We start from the raw sequence: 22,662 nt of genomic DNA on the forward strand, positions 1-22,662 counted from the left end.
GAAATGAGAGGGAAACAATATGTGAGGCCACAATATTATGATGAGATGAGGGGCCATAATATGAGGAGGACCTACTTAATGCTGGAGTTTAAGTTGTTCACAAGATGCAATTGAATTGTATTTTGAAACAAATATAAAGCACTTCTGGAATAACTTCTTCCTAAACACAGATGTCTTTAGACCCAGATGCTTGTGTTCAGTAAGTAGCAATATGTGTTTTGCAATGTTAACAAAAACTTGTTGCTGCTTGTCAGTGTCCGTGTTTAAAGGGGTATTCTTGTCTGGGCATTCATATTCAGTTTCAGTAACCTCTTGGCCCTCAGCATCCGATATATCGGACCCAACGCTGATGCCGGTTCAGCTCAAGATCTGAAAACGTAAAACTCACCAAAATTCACCACTAAAATGAAGTACCACATGTGAGGAAAAAACTATCTCAGAATCAGTAACATATAAGCTATCAAGTTTCTAAGGGACTACATGACTACATTTATGAGAAATTATATTCACACAGGAACATTTTTGTTAATAACACCCAATTGATAAAATGATTACATATGGCGAATGTAATTAAATGTAAATGACCAGGTGGGAATACCCCTTTAAGTCAGGACTTGAGAAGATATTGCAGTTGCACTTGATGTGCATTTCAAAACAATTGCATGTTGTGAACATGGCATAATGCAGCTTTCACACCGTAAGCAAGATTTTTCAGAAGTGTCTGAGAGCAGAACTGTTCTAGTTGCCCATGGAGACAAATCAGAGCTCAGCTTTAGTTTTGTAAACATCTGTTGGAAAATGAAACTTGAGCTCTGATTGGCTGCTATCAGCAACTAGAACAATTCTGCTATCAGACAATTCTGAGCTATTAGTGCTGGAGCAGAAGCAAATGGCTAAAATCACAGCTGTAGATAAGGGCCCCGAGCCCCCACTGAAGTCTTTTGTCTTTGAGGGCGGTCAGGGACATTTTAAAAAGCATTGTAAATAGAGATGGGCGAATTTGTTATCCCGTATTCACAGAATTTCTCAAAAAAATTTGATTTGGATCGAATCATGATGAATCACGTTAAAAAACAGGTATTTCCTGGCTGCAGAGAGCCTGTAGGGTGTTGTAGAGCGTTGTGCCATGCTTAAATATGCATAGGGAGCATGGTTTGGTCTTCAAACAATGCTGTGTATGACACTCACATGACAGCCGCCGCTCTTAGAATCACTTCACTCTTCACTTCTATGTGCACTTACAGAGGCCAACTTCACCAAATAATTGAAGCAGGAACGCAGCCTGACAAGGTAACGTCTGTGCCAGCTCGAAAGGACCGAGCTGAGGGCCAAGATCCCACTATAACATCAAAGAGTGCACTGTTTTTACACTGACATCAGATGATTCCATAGATAATGACAGAACCTGTTCTGTTAAACGCGGATACAAGTAGAAACCCCCCTAAAGAAGGGAGAGGATGTTGGCAGTAATTTTGCATTGACGTCACTGATCATTTTGCCCTTCTTTTCACGCGTCAGTGTCCTCTTTCAATCGCTCAATAATCCATCAGTATTGCTAAAGCCAAAAACAAACAGGAGTTGATCCAGAATATGACTCAGAGATGAGCAGCATATGGGATACTTGCATGTCCTGTGTGTTCTGTATCCACTCCTGCTTTTGGCTATCAATCCTGAAGCTTTTCATCCTTCTGGCCGATGAAATGAAGGGGAAAACCAAACAGTGGCAATGTAATAGAGTGGTGGAGGGTGAAAACAGCATTATGGAAATAACAGGGTGTTCTAGGGAGACATCGGTCAGTTGGTAGCAGCATGAGTAGGCTGCAGAGTGGCACAATGACAAATTATGGAGGTGGCGTAAACATGGTAGGCCACGAAGTGGCACAATGATAAGAGTGTGGAGGTGGCATCAGCAGCATCAGAAACAGGAGGCCACAGGTGGCAGCAACATGGAAAGCCACATAGTGGCACAATGATATAGTGTGAAGGTGCCATCAACAGGAGCCCACTGGTGGAAGCAACATGGTGGCAGCAACATGGAAAGCCACAGAGTGGTCCAATGACAGAGTGTGGAGGTGGCGCAGCAGCAGGAGCCCACAGGTGGCAGTAACATGGTGGCAGCAACAGGGAAGGCCACAGGGTGGCACAATGATATAGTGTGAAGCTGGCATCAGTAGCAGCAGGAGCCAACAGAGTGGCACAATGATATCGTGTGAAGGTGGCATCAGCAGCAGCAGCAGGAGCCCGCAGAGTGGTACAATGATATATTGTGAAGGTGGCATCAGTAGCAGCAGGAGCAGGGCCCGCAGAGTGGTACAATGATATATTGTGAAGGTGGCATCAGTAGCAGCAGGAGCAGGGCCCGCAGGGTGGCACAATGATATATTGTGAAGGTGGCATCAGTAGCAGCAGGAGCAGGGCCCGCAGGGTGGCACAATGATATAGTGTGAAGCTGGCATCAGTAGCAGCAGGAGCACACAGAGTGGCACAATGATATAGTGTGAAGGTGGCATTTGCAGCAGCAGGAGCCTGTTGAGTGGCACCATGATATAGTGTGGAGGTGGCAGACAATTCCAGTCCCTGGTAAAGATGGTAGGAGTCAGATGGAGCAATTGGCAGCAGATGTGTGGCATCAGTTGGGTGGCATCATCAGAATAGTGCCTGAGGCAGGTAGTTAGAACCCAGACTCATTCCAATGTTTGGAGGAGGCGTCATGGCTGATCTAATCTGATGCATTAGGCATTGGTGAGTTGAAACCCTGGCCGATCCAAACCTGATTCATCTTGACAAAGGTCAGTCTCTACACATTACAGGTGGACTCCTTGGGGTAATGATGGCCCCTGCCTCACTGAACACCCGTTCTGATGCCACACCACTGGCCGGGCAGGACAGCTTCTCTACTGCAAACTCCGCAAGTTGTGGCCAAGTATCAAGTTTGGCTGCCCAGTACTCCATGGGATCCTCTACCTGAAAAGTGATGTCCAAGGAGGCTACCCTCCTCACTGAAGGAAGTGGCTCAATAAGGAATCCAGACTTAAGCTGCTGCTGATGGAGCTGCTATTGCTCCTACCCCCCCCCCCCCCAGCTCCCCACAGCAGCCGTGGCAGTAGAACGCGAGCGATGACTGCCAGGAATCCCCCAGTCAGACCTGACTGAGGATGGACAATATTGCACATAGGCAGCGGCCAACTGTGTGCACAGTATTTTATTTCTCTATATATATGCCAGTTGTCTCTCAGCAGCTTGGAAAAAGTCACCCATTTTTGACCGGTAGCGAGGGTCCAAGAGGGTGGAGAGCCAAAATTCATCCCTATGTTGGATGGTTGACTATTCAGCAGTCAATAATTAGGCAAAGCAGCATGCTGCGGGCCATCTGCGCAAGTGACTCTGAGGGACTCCCGGCCTCCATCTCCACAGTATACTGCCCAGGTGCTTCTGGGTCATCTGCCTCGTCTTCTACATCCTCCAGATGCTCCTGCTCCAACTCTCTTTTACTTTCACTCACCTGAGTGGAAAAATGACTGATTTCAAGCGACTCTGCTTGTGCTCAAATGTCCTTCTCCTCATCCTCTTCCAGTTCAGCCCCCACCGGACTCATGTGGCCATTGTAGTGATGTAGTCTCCACTTCTCTAGTTTCCTGACCAGACAGATTTTGCAGCATGAGTTCCAGGACATGAAGCAGTGGAATGACGTTATTCTTCCCGCTGTCCTGATGACAAATAACGTGGCCTCTTTAAAGGGCCTGAGCAAACGGCAGTTGTCACGCATGAGCCGATTTTTAGTTGTCGCGGAGAAAGCCACACATTGATTTCTTGTTGCATGATGCGTAGCAGTTCCTCCCCTGTGTGACTTTGTTCGCCCAGGCAAACCAGGTGTAGAACTGCGTGACACCCCTGTGCCCTGCACATGTGGTATGATGGAGCAGCACTTGTGGAGGCTGAGGTGGTGATGGAGAAGGAGGAGGTGGACATTGGTGCAGGAGCAGCAGTTTGACAACTTGGAGGAGAAAGCATGTACCTTGTGGAAGTTGTTAGTGTGGCTGGGTAGGAAGCACATTCACCCAGTGGGCTGTAAAGGACATGTACTGGCCCTCACCATAGTTACCCTATGGCCCTGACCATAATTACAGTTCCACACATCCACACTGCCGTGCACCTTGGAGGAAACTGATAAGCTCAAGGACTGGCCCACCTTCTGATGTACATATTGGTGAAGGGCTGGCACAGCCTTTTTGGAAAAAAAATTGCTACTTGGAACTCTTCACCTCATTTCGGCACTTAGTTCTCTGAAGGGTGCAGAGTTCACGACTTGGAAAGAGAGAGACTGCAGTACCAACAACTTAGATAAGAGCACGGTCAGCTTCTGTACCTTAGGATGGCTGGACGCATAGAGTTGTCTCTTTGTAATTGCCTCGCTCAACGACTGCTGGTGCCGTGCGTAGTGAGGAGCAGGAGCATCTGGACCTGGAGATGTCAAAGACAAAGAGCTCCCTTCGGCAGAGGTGCTGGAGCTTTGACTTGCTGAAACAGCATGTGTGCCACTTGGTGTTGCTGCGCCTGCAGGACGGACCAGAGCTGACACCCATTTCTCCCAGGCCACTGGATGGTGACGCTGCATGTGTTGGCACAGGGCCGTGGTGCCAAGGTTAGCTCCCTAGCCACGCTTCACTTTCTTCCCGCAGATACGACATATACCCACGTTCGGCTCCTCTGGTGTCTTTACAAAAAGCTGCCACACCGCTGAGGTGGTAATTTTACCATCAACACTCTGCACTGAGCGATTACTACCGCCGCTGCCTTGTTGAACCCCTGTGCCACTGCTTACTTGGACCTGCGAGTCGGGATTTGTACCCCGCGGACATTAGGCTCCATTTCTCACACTGCTGCCACCCTGCTGACTCACGGCCACAATAGCAACTTGCTGCCTGACGCGCAAGCTATCACTCTTTTCACCTGACGATGATGAATACCCTGCTACACCCAGCTCACAAGTGCGATCAGCTACATCATCGTCAATTTGCGTTTACCAGTCACTACTACTCTCCTCATCGGTGTCAGTATGCACAGCCTGCCTACTGCAGGAAGCAGTGGAAGTCTGCCCCACCTCTTCACTGCCAAGCAGCTGCTGACTGTCCTCAAACACTTTGTCCTCGCTAAATAGTGGCGCTGAGCCCAGACCACCTAGTAGCTCTCTGGCTGCAGGAAAGGAACAGGACAGTGGCTGGATGAGGGCCGCTGACCTGCTCTTGGGGCATGCCAACTAATTGTTTTATCTGAGTAACCCACAGACTCTTGGCTGCGGTTGTCAGATGTTATGGCATGTATGGCAATGTGCGTTATACAGATACCCCACAACGGACTGTGTAATTTCACCGAAAATCACTGTATAAACTATGTGGATTTAACACGTAAATCTGGCTGTAAACTATAGCCCAAAAAGGTATGGCAGTATGCGTCATACAGATACCCTACAACTGATACCCAGTGAGAGGTCCACAAATCACTACAGCAGCCGCATAAACAAATCGCTTCTGCAGATGCATGAAAGTCAAATAGATTTCTTCCTATTTGATTTTGTCACTAAATAGAACTGTTATTTGGGGTATACAGATCCCCTTAACCTCTTAACGACCTGGCCTTTTTTAGTTTTTTCACTTCCATTTTTCACTCACCACCTTCAAAAATCTATAACTGTTTTATTCTTCCACATAAAGAGCTCTGTGATGGCTTATTTTCTGCGTAACAAATTGCACTTCATAATGACAGTATTTAATATTCCATTCCTTGTACTGGGAAGCAGGAAAAAAATTCCAAATTCCGTGAAAATGGTAAAAAAAAAACACATTTGCGACGTTTTCTTGTGGGCTTGGATTTTAAATCTTTCACTGTGTGCCGCAAATGACAGGACTAATTTATTCTTTGCGTCTGTACGATTACAGGAATACCAAATTTGTATAGGTTTTATAAGGTTTTCATAAATTTACAAAAGTTAAAACCTCCTGTACACAATTTTTTTGGGGTATTTTGTCATCTTCTGGCGCCAATAACTTTTTCATACGTTGGTATACGGAGCTGTGGGTGGTGTTGTTTTTTGCAAGTTTAGATGTCGATTTCATTGCTATAATTTTAGGACTTTATGGCCTTTTGATCACTTTTTATAAATTTTTTTATATTTTTCAAAATGGCAAAAAAGTGCCATTTTTAACTTTGGGCGCTATTTTCCGTTACTGGGTTAAGCGCAGTGAAAAGGGTTATTATATTTTGATCGGGCATTTTCGGATGCAGTGATGTGTTTATGATTTTTACTGTTTAATAATATTTATATCAGTTCTAGGGAAAGGGGGGTGATTTGAATTTTTAGATTTTTTTATTATAATTTTTTTTTAAAACTTATTTTTATTTATGGCTTTTGGAAGCTTTTATTTATGGAAGCTTTTATGAATGGCTTCCCTTTACATCCCTTCCTCATTCAATCCCATCCTTTCCTTGATTAAACTTGATGGACATGTGGCTCTTTTCAAACATATAAACTATGTCATACAAATGGAATCTAGAGTGGCACAGTTATTTTCTCCTTATACTGTGAAACCCAGGATTTATTTAAAGTAACATTTTTGAATACATTGACAGGTTGTCATTTGTTTGTATATCCAGCAGTTGGTGTTCTATTCCAAAACTTTTATGAGAAAAAAATGAGAAAGGCACTCAAACAGCTTTGTCATTTTTCTTCTTTTTATTTTAATGTCATACTTATAAACAATAACCCGGAGTGGGGATATCAGGGGTGACAGAGGACATATATCATCCCTTAGAAGCTGGATGAAGCACGAAATAGACAGTCGCTTCTGTCTAGAGCAGCGTTTCTCAACCCGTGGGTCGCGACCCCAGAGGGGGTCGAACGACCAAAAAGCAGGGGTCGCGATCCTATTACGTTTTTGCCGCAATAACTCACTGCTTGAGGATCTTCCTGCTGTATACAGGGGAAGCTTGAGGACCTGTGGTGATGTCATCATCACATGACCCTCTGGCTCCTCCTCTATACAGACTCCCGCGGAACAGACTGCTCTGCTCACAGTAAGTAGAACCTGAAGCAGCAGGGGGGGACACCAAAACTGGGGGCAGGAGGGGAAGCACTAGAACTGGGGGCAGGAGAAGGGCCAAAACTGGAGACAGGAGGGGGGGACACCAAACATGGGGGCAGGAGAAGGGGCAAAACTGGAGACAGGAGGGGGGGGCACCAAAACTGGGGGCAAAACTGGAGACAGGAAGGGGGGGGCACCAAAACTGGGGGCAGGAGGGGAAGCACTAGATCTGGGGGCAGGAGAAGGGGCAAAACTGGAGGCAGCAGGGGGGGGGACACCAAAATTGGGGGCAGGAGGGGAAGCACTAGAACTGAGGGCAGGAGAAGGGGCAAAACAGGAGACAGGAGGGGGGGGACCAAAACTGGGGGCAGGAGAAGGGGCAAAACTGGAGACAGGAGGGGGGGGACACACCAAAACTGGGGGCAGGAGGGGAAGCACTAGATCTGGGGGCAGGAGAAGGGGCAAAACTGGAGGCAGCAGGGGGGACACCAAAATTGGGGGCAGGAGGGGAAGCACTAGAACTGGGGGCAGGAGAAGGGGCAACACTGGAGAAAGGAAAGGGGGGGCTATAATTGGGGGCAGGACGGGGGCACTACAACTGGGGCAGCAAATGGAGGAACCAAAACTGGTGGAGCGGGGACAGTATTATAGTAGTTATATTCTTGTACATAGGGGGCAGTATTATAGTAGTTATATTCCTGTACATAGGGGGCTTTATTATAGTAGTTATATCCGTGTACATAGGGGGCAGTATTATAGTAGTTATATTCCTGTACCTAGGGGGCAGTATTATAGTAGTTATATTCTTGTACATAGGGGGCAGTATTATAGTAGTTATATTCCTGTACATAGGGGGCTGTATTATAGTAGTTATATCCCTGTACATAGGGGGCAGTATTATAGTAGTTATATTCCTGTACCTAGGGGGCAGTATTATAGTAGTTATATTCTTGTACATAGGGGGCAGTATTATAGTAGTTATTTTCTTGTACATAGGGGGCAGTATTATAGTAGTTATAGTAAATAGAAGAGAAAAAATCTGGTAACAGCTCACCCCTTGATGGCTGCAGTCTTATGAGTGGTAATCCAGGCCAGGTGCACGGAATATCCCCTATCACTGGTCCGGAAGTTCACAGTGATGTGTGATAATCATAAGAAGCATAAATGAAAGGAAAAAGCGGGGAATCCAGCATCCATGTAAGTAAATCCAATGGTAAACGACTGTTAAAAAATTATTCCAAAAGTTTAATTCTTCATTGTTAAAAAGTTCTTGTACAAGGACATGGACACAGAAAGCAAGCAGTGTAAGACACAAAAATTGGCTGAGGTAGCACGTTTCGGACTTGTACATTCTTGTACATAGGGGGTGGTATTATAGTAGTTATATTCTTGTACATAGGGGGCAGTATTATAGTAGTTATATCCCTGTACATAGGGGGCAGTATTATAGTAGTTATATTCCTGTACATAGGGGGCAGTATTATAGTAGTTATATTCTTGTACATAGGGGGCAGTATTATAGTAGTTATATTCTTGTACATAGGGAGCAGTATTATAGTAGTTATATTCTTGTACATAGGGAGCAGTATTATAGTAGTTATATTCTTGTACATACGGGGCAGTATTATAGTCGTTATAGTCTTGTACATGGTTTGGGGTCACCGCAACATAAGGAACTGTATTGCGGGGTCACAGCATTAGAAAGGTTGAGAACCACTGGTCTAGAGCAAGCCCTTGCTAGTCCTCTCTCCCACCTGATGCCCCTACTTGTATGTAAGTATGACATTACAATAAAAAGAAGAAAACAACAAAGCTGAATGAGTGCCATTCTAATTTTTTCTTATGAAAGTCAAGACATACATGCATACAATACTATAAAACGACATATAGCTTATATACACACATTATATATACACTGCACACTCTTACACCATATACAGACATATAGTACCATATACAGACATAAAGCATATATACACCCACAGATACAGTATATACAGACCATACTCCACATACACATACAGCATATAGACATCACATATTCACATGCATACATGTATACTCTAACATACACACATGTATACATACCTCCTAACATTTGGACTACAGAAAGGGGGACAAAAAGTCCATCCCTCTTTTTTGTAAACCATGCCCATTCTCCCTCTGCAAGCATAGTATAATATTGACCTTAATGGCCCCAATGGAGTATAATGCCCCCTTTCTGTAGCCCTATGGACCCATGTAGTACGTTTGGTCCCTCACTTTTATTTATCTCCCCATGCTTATAATGCCTAAGCTTTCTGTACTCCTGCCGCTCTCCCCCTAACATTGTGGCCCCTCTCTAACTATTTTTTCCTTTGTGGTCCCATGTCTTCCATCCTCCTCTTACTGTGACCTCCTGTTGCCCCCTGTCTTCCATTCTTCTCATATTGTGGCCCCTGTTCTCCATCCTCTGGTTACTGTGGCCTTCTGTCTTCCATTTTCCTCTTACTGTGGTCTCCTGTTCTCCATCCCCTTAGCACTGTGGGCCCCTGTCCCCCATCCGCCTCATACTGTGGCCCACTGTCCTCCATCCTCCTCTTACTGTGGAACTAGATAGCAGGAAGCATGTTTGTCCCCTTCCCCAAACATTTCTTCTTTGAGCTGCCGACCCTGGAAGATTTGCACATCTGATGTGTACATATTATGCTCCTCAATCTGTAATGTAACATGTGTACAGTGGTGCAAATCTTCCATTATTTAGTGTGTTGTGTTGGGTGCTAGAATTACAGGGGACCCTACTGCCTCGTACTCTAAAATACTGTCATAGATTCTGGATGATGGGGTCGCACTTGGGGTTTTCTTTCAGAAGGAATGAGAATATTTGGAGGTGCTCCATCCCAGCATTCTGGTACCGCATGCCCTCCCGAAAGTTCATAAAAAAATTGATCCACCCCCAATGCGCCCCATCATCTCAGGCATAGGGTCAATGAATGAAAAAACCTGTGAATGGCTTGAGTTACAGTTACAACCTTTAGTTAAATGAATACCTGGTTATCTTCAGGATACCAGGTACGTTTTAAGAGCTGTAGATAAAATTAAGTGGTCAGAGGAATTTTATTGGGTTGGATGCAATGTTACATCACTTTACACAAGCATACCACACACGATTGCAATGGAAGCTCTAGATCATCATTTAAATAAATACATCACTTATGAATTAAATCACAAAATAATCATCAAGGAACTCACATGCTACTTGATGACACATAATTATTTCACCTTCAACAACATTTACAATTTGCACACTCAAGGAGTCTCTATAGGGGCCAAGTACTCCCCTTCCTTTGCAAACTTGGTAATGGCCCTCTGGGAGGAAAAATTCATATACACGGAAAGTAACCCATTTTTAAGTTCGATGCATTGGTATGGCAGAAACATCGACAACCTCCTAAGTCCATCTTCCTGGACTTACAAATTACCATTGATGACAGGGGAAATGTACAGACCAAAACACATAGGAAGGAGACCTCTGGGAATAATATATTGCACGCTAAAAGCTCCCATCCGAATCAATCCATTAGGTGAGCTAAAACGAGCAAAAAGAAACTGCAGTAATGACCAGGATTATAACAGAGAAGCCACAAATATTGTATCCCGTTTGCAGAAAAGAAAATATCCGAATTGGTCACTATATTGGCCAGACGTATAGTTGACCTCAACGATCGTAACACTCTTCTACATAAACCTAACCAAAGTAAAATAGAAAAAACGGCTTCTCATGTTCCATATTTGACTCTCCCATACAGTAACCAATTCACACAAATTAAACAGATTGTAGGAAAAAAAAAATCTGCCGATACTGCCGAAAATTAGCCGACATATTGCAACAAGGATGTAAAACAGTTTCTAGAAAGTCACCAACAATAGGTAATCTCATCTCCCCCATTATTTTTACAAAGAAAGGTTAACAGAACACCTAAGGGACATTGCAAACAGCAAAAGAGAAAATTTCCATAAAAAAATAAAATAAAATAAAAAAAATGTCTCAGGGGCAGTCAAACATTTTGTCAATTCGAATGTATCTAGTCTTCAAACTTATGCCATTGAACAAATTCATAGAAACAAAAGAGGTGGTGACAGACAAAAAATATTATATAATGGGGAAGCTTTTTGGATATTTTATTTAGGCACTAGAATTCCCAGAGATGTTAACTATAAACATGAATTTTAGTATATTAGTAAAAAATTTGTAAAGTCATCAAGTTTACTTGTTCACATTTTATAAACAAGGACATTAATCAATTATTAAAACAATGTATTGTAGGAGAGGTTACCTGTTAATACCTGTTGAACATGTTTACTTTTTTGGGGTATATGTTCACACTTGTCATGCTTTGGTGTTCGCGGTTGCTTGCGGCCGTTTCCTTGGTGCGCTGTCGGGCCCGCTGTGACTAACAGTGCGTACGAGGTACCCGGGCTGCACATGATTTCCTTGTGGGCTAGTGTGAATTGGCCTTAACAATACACATTTCCGGAACAACATCTCAATTGTGATTTACGGGATTGTTGCCTAATATTGGATATTTTATACTATGTGGTTTGTATAGGGTTAAATCCATTGCCGGATGGCAATGCACTTATTAAGCCCACATCTCACATTTTGTCCTATATGCCATGATTAAGAGTGCTTTTCACACTCAAAACGCGTAGACTTGATCCCTTCTTAAACACAAGGTGATGCCATATTGGATGTCTGTTTTTATCATGTAACATGTGGAATACTAAGGAATAAAGATTTGGAGCGGAATATCCTCAGTGCTGGAGTGAATTATTCTTCAAGGGCTAGCTGGAGTTACACCCCTGAAAAACTTCTAGTTTCAGCTTTGTGTATGTTTTCTTATACCTGTTCATTAGTTTGTGTGTGTAACATATTTCTTCCAATGGATGAGATTTTTGAAATAATGGGACTTAATAAATAACTTTTATTTATTTAATTAATGTCTTAAGAAGTTTTCAGGTCAGTTGAAGGATTTTTTTTCTTGATCTTGTCATACTTAGTCTAAAACCAATTCTGATTTTAAGCAAATGTAAGAGTGATCTTTCTTACTAACATTTTTAAAACTAGTTTCTAATTGTAATAGTTAAAGAAGATTATAATATTAGCCTTAAACACTTAAAGGGGTATTCCCATTTGGGCATTTACATTTAAAATAATTCATTTGCCATTTGTAAACATTTCTTCAAAATGTTGCTATGCTGTCCCTTAACCCGTTCACGACTCGTGACGTAATAGCACGTCACGGGTCGGCCACAGGTGCATGGAGAGGGCTCACGCGCTGAGCCCTCTCCATAGCCGGTAAGTCTTTGCTCCATATTGCAGCAAAGGCTTACCGGTAACACCCGCGATCGGTGCCATTGCGGCACATGGGCGCCGCCATCTTTTCGAGGATCGCCGCTCCCCGTGACGTCCTCGGGGAGCGGCGATCCATCGCAATGGTAACCTCGGGTCTCATGAAGACCCGAGGCTACTTCGGGTTAACCCATGCATTACAATGTGTTATCAGCACATTGTAATGTATGAGTAGTAAAATACACATATAGTGCCATACTGAAGTATGGCAGTATATGATAGGATCGTGCAGACACCCTAGGGTTAAAGTACCCTAGGGAGTCTGAAAAATACTAAAAATAAAAATAAAAAAAAGTTTTAAAAAAAAAATTATAATAAAAAACCCTAAAAACTCAAATCACCCCCCTTTCCCTAGAATTGATATAAATATAAATAAACAGTAAAAATTATAAACACATTAGGTATCGCCGCGTCCGAAAATGCCCGATCTATCAAAATATGATAACGGTTTTTCACTGCGTTTAATCCCGTAACGCGCCAAAAGTCGAAAATGGCACCTTTTTTGTCATTTAAAAAAATTTTAAAATTCTATAAAAAGTGATCACAAGGTCGAACAGTCCTACAATTGATAACATTGTAAACGTCATCAAAATCCGCAAAAAACGACACCACCCACAGCTCTGTAAACCAAAGTATAAAAAGTAATTAGCGCCAGAAGATGGCAAAATCCCCCAAAAAATTTTTGTACAGGAGGTTTTAATTTTTTTAAATGTATGAAAACATTATAAAACCTATACAAATTTGGTATCCCCGTAATCGCGCAGACCCAAAGAATAAAGTAGACATGTCATTTGGGGCGCACAGTGAAATCCGTAAGATCCAAGCCCACAAGAAGACGGCACAAATGCGGTTTTTTTTTTCCAATTTCACTGCATTTGGAATTTTTTTCCCGCTTCCTAGTACACGACATGGAATATTCAATACCATCTATATGAAGTGCAATTTGTTACGCAGGAAATAAGCCATCACACAGCTCTGTACATGGAAAAATAAAAAAGTTATGGATTTTTGATCATGGGGAGTAAAAAATGAAAATGAAAAAACAAAAAAGGGCCAGGTCCTGAAAGGGTTGAAAACGAGATGGCTTCGTCGGATACGACCACCTCACACTTTGGCAGCAGTGGCCAGACATGCAGTATTGAGTGTAAATAGAAAAGTAGAATGTTCAGCGGCTCACCTGCATCCCAAGCTCGTGCTCTGGAGTTCGTCTGGACCTCAACGTTGAAAAAGATGAGAAAAAAAGGATTCACTCCGGCACTGAGAAACTTTTTCCGTTTCCAATCACTTTATTTTCGACATTTTGTCAGAAATTAAAAGTATAAAATTCAAAGCATCACCTTGCAAGTACAGTAGGATACTGGCCTAAGCGTTTCAGGTGTTGAAACCACCCTTTGTCATGGCACTATTAAGTATTGGGCCCTGCCTGACCACCTGGCTTCAGCAATCATTACCACAGGACAGCTGTGCGACATGCAGTAACTCCCGGACATTTCAAAAACTTTGTTTCTTTGTGCAATCACTCCAGCACCGGAGTGTATCCGGTGTATACAGTCTTGTTTCTAAGGAGCCATATTACTACATTTATGAGAAATTATCTTCACACAGGTAAATTTTTTTAATAACATCTAATTGAATGTATTATGTATATATATATATGGCAGATTAATGAAAATGAGTGTGAATGCCGAGACGAGAATACCCCTTTAAGGACCAGACCCTTTTTAATTTTTAGGTTTTTTTGCATTTTCACTCCCCACCTTCAAAAATTGATAACTTTTTTATTTTTCTATGTAAAGAGCTCTGTGAGGGCTTGTTTTCTGCGTAACAAATTGCAATTCATAGTGATGGGATTTATTATACCATCCCGTGGACTGGGAACAAATTTGTATAGGTTTTATAATGTTTTCATACAATTACAAAAATGAAAATCTCCTGTACAAAAAAAAAAATTCTTTTGATAACATTTTCGATGCTATAACTTTTAGGACTATGCAACCTTTTGATCACTTTTTATTGAATTTTTAATATTTTTCAAAATGGCAAAAACTTTAGGCGCTATTTTCAGTTACGCGGTTCCGGTTCAACGCAGTTAAAAAACGTTATTACATTTTAATAGACCAGGTATTTTTGGATGTGGATAATTAATGTGTTTATGATTTTATTTATTCCTGTTTATTTATATTTATATGACTTCTAAGGCAAGGGGGTGATTTGAATTTTTTTTTTTTTAATATAATTTTTTTATTTTTTCCTTTTTTTTATTTTTACTATTTTTCAGACTCCCTAGGGTACTCCCTAGGTTTGTTTGATTGATCCTGCCATATACTTCCATACTACAGTATGGCAGTATATGGGGATTTTGCACATCATCTATTTCGTAATCGTGGCGACCCATAGAATAAAGATAATATACTATTTTTATGGTATGGTAAACAGCCAAAAGAATAACACAAAAAAATCTTTCTAAAAATGGATGATTTTCATTTCCTCCACCAACAAAGAGTTAATAAAATCTCACCAATTAGCTATAGATGCCCCAAAATTATGTAAGAGAAAATTGTATCTCATGTGGCAAAAGAAAGAAGCCCCTATAGGTACACATTAAAAAAAGAAAAAAAAATTAAAGCCTGTACAATTTGACAATGCAAATCTGCTCTGAATAGCGCAGGTTACTACCACATATGGGGTATCAGTGTACTCGAGAGAAATTAGGTATAAAACTTTGTGGAGCCTTTTTCATTTAATCCATTGCAAATGTTTAATTTTCCACCCAAAATGAATGTTTTGTGAAAAATATTACAATTTGTAGACTGCCCCTCCATTTTGTTTTAACTCCTATAAAACACCTGAAGGGTTAAAAAACTTTTTAAAAGTGGTTTTTCATATGTTGAAGGGTGTAGTTTCCATAATGGGAAGTCTAGCTATTATTTAGGCCTATCACAGTCAATTAGAAGTTGAGCAGGTCCATCTAAATACGGGTTTTGGTGATTTTCCAAAAAATGTGAAAAATGGTACCTAAATTCTGAGCCTCATAACATTCTAGTAAAATATGTGGAATCTTAAAAAACCATCCAACATAAAGCAGACATTTGGGAAATGTAAGTTATGAATTTATTTGGGTGCTTTGACTATGCAGCAAAAGTAGAGAATTTAGAACGTTGAAAATAAAGAATTTTTCCAAATTTTTGCCAAATTTATTTTTTTTTCATAACTAAACAAACACAAAAGATATCATCCAAATTTTGAAGCTACTGTATATACTCGAGTATAAGCCGACTCAAGTATAAGCCGAGACCCCCAAATTTACCACCACCATTTTACCGCCCTGCGGAAGACAGAAGATAGAAGAAGATAGAAGAGGACATTGGGGGAGCAGCGCGGACATCGGGGGAGCAGCACTGCGCATCGGGGCCACCAGAGGGTGAGTATTTAAGTCTATTTTTTTATTTTAGTGCTAGGCTGGCTATTTACTTGTGTATAAGCCGATTTGAGGATTTTCAGCACATTTTTTGTGCTGAAAAACTCGGCTTATACACGAGTATATACGGTAATTGGAAGTACAATGTGTCACGAGAAAACAATCTCAAAATCCCCTAGATATCTCATAGCATTCCAAAGCTATACTTACAGTGACACAGGCCAGATTTTAAAAATGGGGCAACATCCTAAAGGCCAGCTTTGATCAAACAGGGGTATTCCCACCAAGTCTAGATTCTTAAATAAACTCAAGATAAAATAATAACACATTATATAATTTACTGTTATTATCAAAAATACATCATTTTTGCAGGTATAATTCCAACCTGTCTTACACTGCAGTTTCTCTGCATCGCTCCCCCCCTCACACCCCCCCCCCCCCCGATCTCTCATCTGTCTCAACTCTCTTTTTCTATGTGTCAGATACTAGTGAATGTTCAGAAGATAAATTAAAGTGTTAATAGACTTGGACCCTAATTATGTGGGGTTAAAATTTGAAAAACTTTCTTTTATGGGCAAACCCCTTCATCTCAGTCCCCAGTTGGTTGGTTGATGTATACTTAATTATCCACAAACTTTTTTTTTTTTTTGCAAAAGCTAAGATTTAGCAGAAATCTTATCTTGAAAATAAGCAAATTACCAAGAATTTTTTTTTTAGCCAAGCATATCAATCTACTTGTGTTGAGGACTCTCTAAAGACAAAGGAATATTTACAATTTGGTCAATATTCCGGGCTTGAGATCAACTGGAAGAAATACTGTTTAGTGCTAATAGGAGGGCAAGGAATAAAAAGAAGGTGATATAACACTATGTCAGGGATCTTTTAGATATTTAGGGGTAGTGGTTTCTTCCAATATAAAGGAATATGAATTACTGATTTAAAACCCCTTATTATCTCGGTATGGAATAGAACACGTGATTGGGAAAGACTGCCCCTCTCCTTTGCAGACAGAATCACTCTTGTAAAAATGATCCCTCTCCCTCAGATACTGTTTTATCTTTCAGCCTGCCCAATCTGGTTGGATAGTTCTTTTTTTTTTAATTATTGAAGCATTACTTAAAGGGGTATTCTCGTCTGGGCACTCACATTCAGTTTGATAAATATGCCATATATAAACATTTCTTCAATTAGATGTTATTAAAAAAAATGTTCCTGTGTGAAGATAATTTCTCATAAATGTAGTGATTTTGTCCCTTAGAAACGAGATAGCTTCCTCAGATACGGCCACCTCTGCCTGAGAGATTGCACAAATAAACAAAAAGATTTTGTATATCAAATGTCCGGGAGTAACTGCATGTCCCACAGCCGTCCTGTGGTAATGATTGCTGAATCCTGGAGGTACGGCAGGACTTTATAGCGTAAGTCTGGCCACTGCTGCCAGAGTGTGACGTGGTCGTATCCGAGGAAGCCATCTGGTTTCTAAGGGACCAAATCACTACATTTATGAAAAATTATCTTCACACAGGAACATTTTTTTAATAACATCCAACTGAAGAAATGTTTATATTTGGCAGATTAGTGAAATTGAATGTGAGTGCCCAGACGAGAATACCCCTTTAACAAACTAATTTGGGCAGGAAAAGAGTCGGAGTCAGAAAACGTGTCCTGCTTTTTATTGTTGCTGTACCATTTGAATGAAGAATAAAGTGAGCTGATGTGACTTTGTATGCCAGGTTTTTTCTCTATATGTGGAACTTTTGAACTGTGCCAACCCCCTGGGCACCACTGGTAACAAGCCATCCAAAACTTTGTGCTAAGTTGAGGAGGGAGGACTGGGCCTACCCTTTTTCTTTGGCTACTATTTGGCTGCCCAAGTATCAAGAATAAAAGGATGAAAAGACACAATAGAACTAGAGACTTTAATATCGGAGGAAGTAATCCAAAATCCCCCTTGGAAATATTAGCAGGAAGAATAAATCCAGACAGGGAGGTTGGAGCAATTAAATTATCATTGTGTAACAGTTGGAAAGTGGTGAAAAGCTGGTTAAAGATTAAAGGGATATTAGAAGTCATCTCATTATGGTATAATCTGGCCTTCCTAGAATTGGTGAACTTGGAGGATAAAGTTTTTTTGGAAAGTAGGGGAATTAATTGGTTACCGCAAGTGTTAGAAGATGGGAAAGTAAAAGATTTTTCTTTATTTAAAACAAAATTATCACTACGGGATGGGGATTTTCTGCGTTATTTAAAGTTGGCACACATGATAAAATCTATTTCAGTTCACGAAAATTTAAGAATAGTATTGCACCAACTGATATTGATATTCTATTAATAACACTTTGAATAAGAGGGGTACTCCTTAAAGAGTTAATAAACACTTGGTTACAGGAGGGAGGGAGGGAGTTAAACACAAGTCACGGGCGCATTGGGAAAATTGGGCAGGAGGGATTTCATGGGAGGATTGGGGGAGGATATATAGAAATGTTAAGGCAGATGTGAAAGCAAGAAAGCAGACTTTGTTCATAACACCTGATCTTGTTCAAAAATTGGTAAATACTGGGAGGAAATATTTGAACATATTAACGAAGTGCTAGGGCTATCTCTGACCCCCACAATAGATATGGCAATTATTGGTAGGATAAATTCTAAAGAAATAGGTGAAGGCAATTGTTTTTTTTTTGCTAAGACTAATGACAATAGCAAAAGTTTTGATCACCAGAGAATGGGGTAGTAAAACAGTACCAAATGTAAACTATGATGAACGTGCAGGAACAAGGGAGATTCACATGCCAGATTTTATCCTGTTCAAGCCATCTGTGAATCCCCCATCATTATCCCTTAATTCCCCTTAGCCTTATCTTGTATAATTCTTGGAAACTTTTTTACTAGAAAGACTGATTTCCCCCCACCATTTTTAAACCAGAGACAAAGGTTTATAAAATCTCAGACCAATATTTTTGCTTGGGACAGTTAAAGAGTTTTGGTCCATCTCTGCTGAAGGGCAAAATACATTTTTGGAAATGGAGTAGCCGGGGGATCATAATGCCCCAATTCCCAAGGTTCTAGCATGCTTGGACTCTGAGATATAAATATCTTGGGATGGGAATATAGCAAATTGGGCAGGTTTGGTATTAATGCGATAAAGGGATTCACCTGGATCCAATGATACCAGAACCCTATGACTTCCCCTTGAGAAGCTATGACTTCTTCAAGGTTCTGGACTTAATAACAGGTGGGAGGGACCTATGAGCCCTCCTGGGGGTATGTCTGCACCTAATATAATCAGAGCACTCCTGATGCCCTTATCTGTCTTCTTGAAAACCATTTACCATCAAGTGCAGAAGGATCATTAAGTATGGCCTATCTGTATTCATCAGGCCCACACACATGGTAACTAACATACAAATTGCTTATACTTGTAGTTCTACCGGTGTTATTTGTACTCTGTTAACTGTGTGTATATATATATAATATTGTGTGTACTGTTTGTCTTAAAGCAATTAAACATAAAATGTAACCTGTGTTGCTCTTTTATCTCAATCCACGAATCCCCATGTCCATGTCTCGGTTATATACATGCTACTGGGTTGGTTCCTCACCCTATAAAATCCTGTTACGAACCAGGCTTATATTAAAGGAGAACTGGTGGCAGCTTATTGGTTTGATAATAAGGGTTGGGATTTATTGTTGTGCCATATTCGGAGGTTGTGTGGACAAATCTAAATCACTTCCTGCACCTCTCAGAACCTGTGCATTCTGGGAATGTCTATAAAAAGGATAATTCATTGAAATTTGATAACCTCAGGGGTTTGAAATGTAACAGATTTCTTCACATAAATAAATTGTACAATTTCATATTAAAAATAAACAATACAAAAAAATACAAGCTGAAAAAAGCGCAGTTTTGGGAGGTTTGCAAAAATGTGGGGAAATTGGACATAATATTCTAAGCGTGCATTCTTAGTCTAAGGAACAGTGGTTAAGTTTGAAATGTCTCCCCCCCACCTTTGAAAACAAACAGAACGATGCCTACTTTGTGCTGCTCATCCTTTTCTTTCCAAAGTTATGGCATTTTCTGTTCTAAAAGTGTTTGACAAAGATCTTTCTTACTAGAAGTGAAGTGGGCGGATACTAATGTCTGTCTATAACCTCAGGCTGAGGCTAGTTCACTTGTCCACAGATCCCATGATGCCTTGTGTTCTCTTTCAAAGTAATTTAGCACTAAATGTATTTAGTTTCCCACAAGTAAATCCAGTGAATACTGCACAGCGCACATACAGGATGTATGTGGTGACAGCCTGGCAGCTTCCATCACATGGTGAAGCAGGAAACATGTAATATGTGGTAGAAATCATTAGTACATGAAGTCTTAGCCTGTGCTGTGTGAGCACTAAGGGTTAATATCTGAACTGGCTGATCTAGACAGAGCTAATACTGTCTTATGACAAGGTGGGGGAAGTGAGAAAGGCAGAGAAACGTATGTAGAATCACAGACTGGGATGGAAGGACTGGTAAGGAATAGGGAAGATCTTGTGCTTCACTATTCTGTGAAGGAAACATCTGCATTCACTGTTCTGTACAGTTACAGCCCTGCTACATTCACTGTTACATGACCTTCTCCCCTATGAGCAGGGAGCAGCAGCTCCTCCAATCCCATGAAACTGACTCAGAAACTTAGTGTAAACAACATAGGGATTCATAGGGCTTATCAGCACATAGAGATGAAGCAGCTATTGCAGCAATGAGGTACTCTGAGGGGGATTGCAAAGAAACTACTGGATGTAGGTAGCAAAGATAATAGGCAAAGTTGTTTTACATCGCAAGAAAAAAACCTTGGGGAAAAAAACCCTTTACAGTTGCTCTTTAAGATTGTAACGAAAAATTGATGTTGTAAATTGAAAAATGTTTGTTTTTCTTTTTGTCTAAATAAGCATATATTTTGTATAGTAAAAACTACTAAAATTACTCAAAATACTGACCAAGGAATTTTTAAAATCCGCTTAAAAGGTCTGGATCCTGTCACCAGAAAAAATGATACTCCTGAATTCCATGTAATTGTAATACTATGTTATTAAAACTTTCTAGGCATTTTTATGTTAAAACGAAACACCCTGGTCAATGTTTTCTCATGGTTTTCCATAGTTATGACCTGCAGTTTTCCTCTGCCTCCAGTTGTACACGTCTCCTGTGTACACGTGTACAGAATCTTCAGTCCTATGAATTGCCCAGCTGCACCTATTTACATATAGAGGCTATGCTCTCTTTGTGCTGATGCTGAATAATGCCAATGTTACATATCTCTATGTTTAGCATTGGGTAGGGGGAACATGCATGCGCTCATGCCTTTCTAGGATTTCAAGATGTAGTTTGAAAAAGGACATAAGTGACAAACCATCTTGGAGTTGTTAGCAATCTGCAATGCTCAAGACCTTGGAAGTTAGGATAATAGCTTAGATAATATCCCCCCAAAATTGTAAGAAGATGTGACAGAGAAAAAGACCAACCCAGTGAATGCTACGTTTGTTTTTGAAAAATAAGTAAATGAAATACCTCTTAACATTAATTAATATCAATTATGCTAATAAAACATTTTTCATATTTTCTTTAGGTGCAGGATACAGCGATGGGACTGATATATTGGAAAAAGCAGATGATGCGGTTCCACCTGGACAAACATATACTTACATTTGGAAAATTCCAGAAAACTATGGGCCAGCTGAATCTGACCCCACCTGTTTAACTTCTGTGTATTACTCTCACAGTAACTCCTCTTTTGATATCAATTCAGGATTAATGGGAGCAATCCTTATCTGTAAACCAGGTAAGATGGGCATTTATCCCCCTAGGGTTTACTAGTACTAAGGGGTCTTTCTGGTCAAGATGGAAAATAATGTCTTTCTACTTAAGAAACCCATGCTTCTACTGAAGTAACGCATGCTTCATCTTCGTAAAAGTGTAACACATATATAGACTAATAATAACTTATGTAGTATTTGTACTATTTTGAAATAAAAATATTACAAAAGGCAAGTTTTGTATTCATGGTTTATAGAGTTGATAAAATCACATGCCTTCAGGAGATGTGTTGTAGGTCATGGTTGAAACTGTGGTAGGTAGTTATTAATCTAATTGTCTAGGTTACTGTATTCCAGAGGGTTGGTTCTGCTTGTGAGAAGTTTTGGAAACAAGAGTGATCAGTTTGTATTATAGAGGATATTAAACCAACTTTTTAAATTACCATCTCACAAGGAAATATTATTAAGCTTACTTGTTACTCAAGTAAAAAGCCCAGTTTTGTAAATTTTACATCCTGTGAGCCGCTTTGGGTGTGAATGCCGTGGTCCGTTGTATTTACTATAGCTATGTTAGGTCTAACCTGGCAGACATTTCATTTTGCACCACTGTATATACTAAGAAGACAGAGCCTTGTAATGTATACATTGTCCAGTAAGCTGGTGGTGGTGGTGGGGGGGGGGGGGTACTAAGGCTGGTGTTCAATAAGCCAGTCTTAATGAAATCCCCCGGATAAAGTTCTATAATATGTTGGTTTGTCTGAAAATTATTGTATTTTCAAATTCACAGGAACCCTTACAGAAGATGGACATCAATATGGAGTTCAGGAGCAAATCATTGCACTGGCAGTGTTTGATGAAGGTAAAGAAAAGAAATATATAAATAGGCTTATATATTCCCTCTATATGAAAAAATACACTCCAGCTTAAAGCATAACTCTAAAGATAAAAATAGTTTAAACACAGCTTGAGATAGCCTTA

The 22,662-nt window shown here is 40.7% G+C and overlaps 1 protein-coding gene across 5 annotated transcripts in view; it reads left to right on the top strand.

Moving 5' to 3' along the window:
* Window positions 1-22,662, top strand: part of LOC140077099 (coagulation factor VIII-like) — an 810,463-nt gene that overhangs the window by 96,256 nt on the left and 691,545 nt on the right. For all 5 annotated transcript variants that reach the window (XR_011849697.1, XM_072123989.1, XM_072123990.1 and 2 more), the window contains exons 4-5: window positions 21,498-21,710; window positions 22,472-22,543. Coding sequence is in view for 4 of the 5 variants with exons in the window: in XM_072123989.1 (XP_071980090.1) it covers window positions 21,498-21,710; window positions 22,472-22,543 (285 nt within the window). In the remaining variant the exon portion in view is untranslated. The remainder of the gene's footprint in view (window positions 1-21,497; window positions 21,711-22,471; window positions 22,544-22,662) is intronic.

The sequence above is a fragment of the Engystomops pustulosus genome, chromosome 9, assembly GCF_040894005.1.
Source record: "Engystomops pustulosus chromosome 9, aEngPut4.maternal, whole genome shotgun sequence".
In the NCBI taxonomy this organism is placed as follows: Eukaryota; Metazoa; Chordata; class Amphibia; order Anura; family Leptodactylidae; genus Engystomops; species Engystomops pustulosus.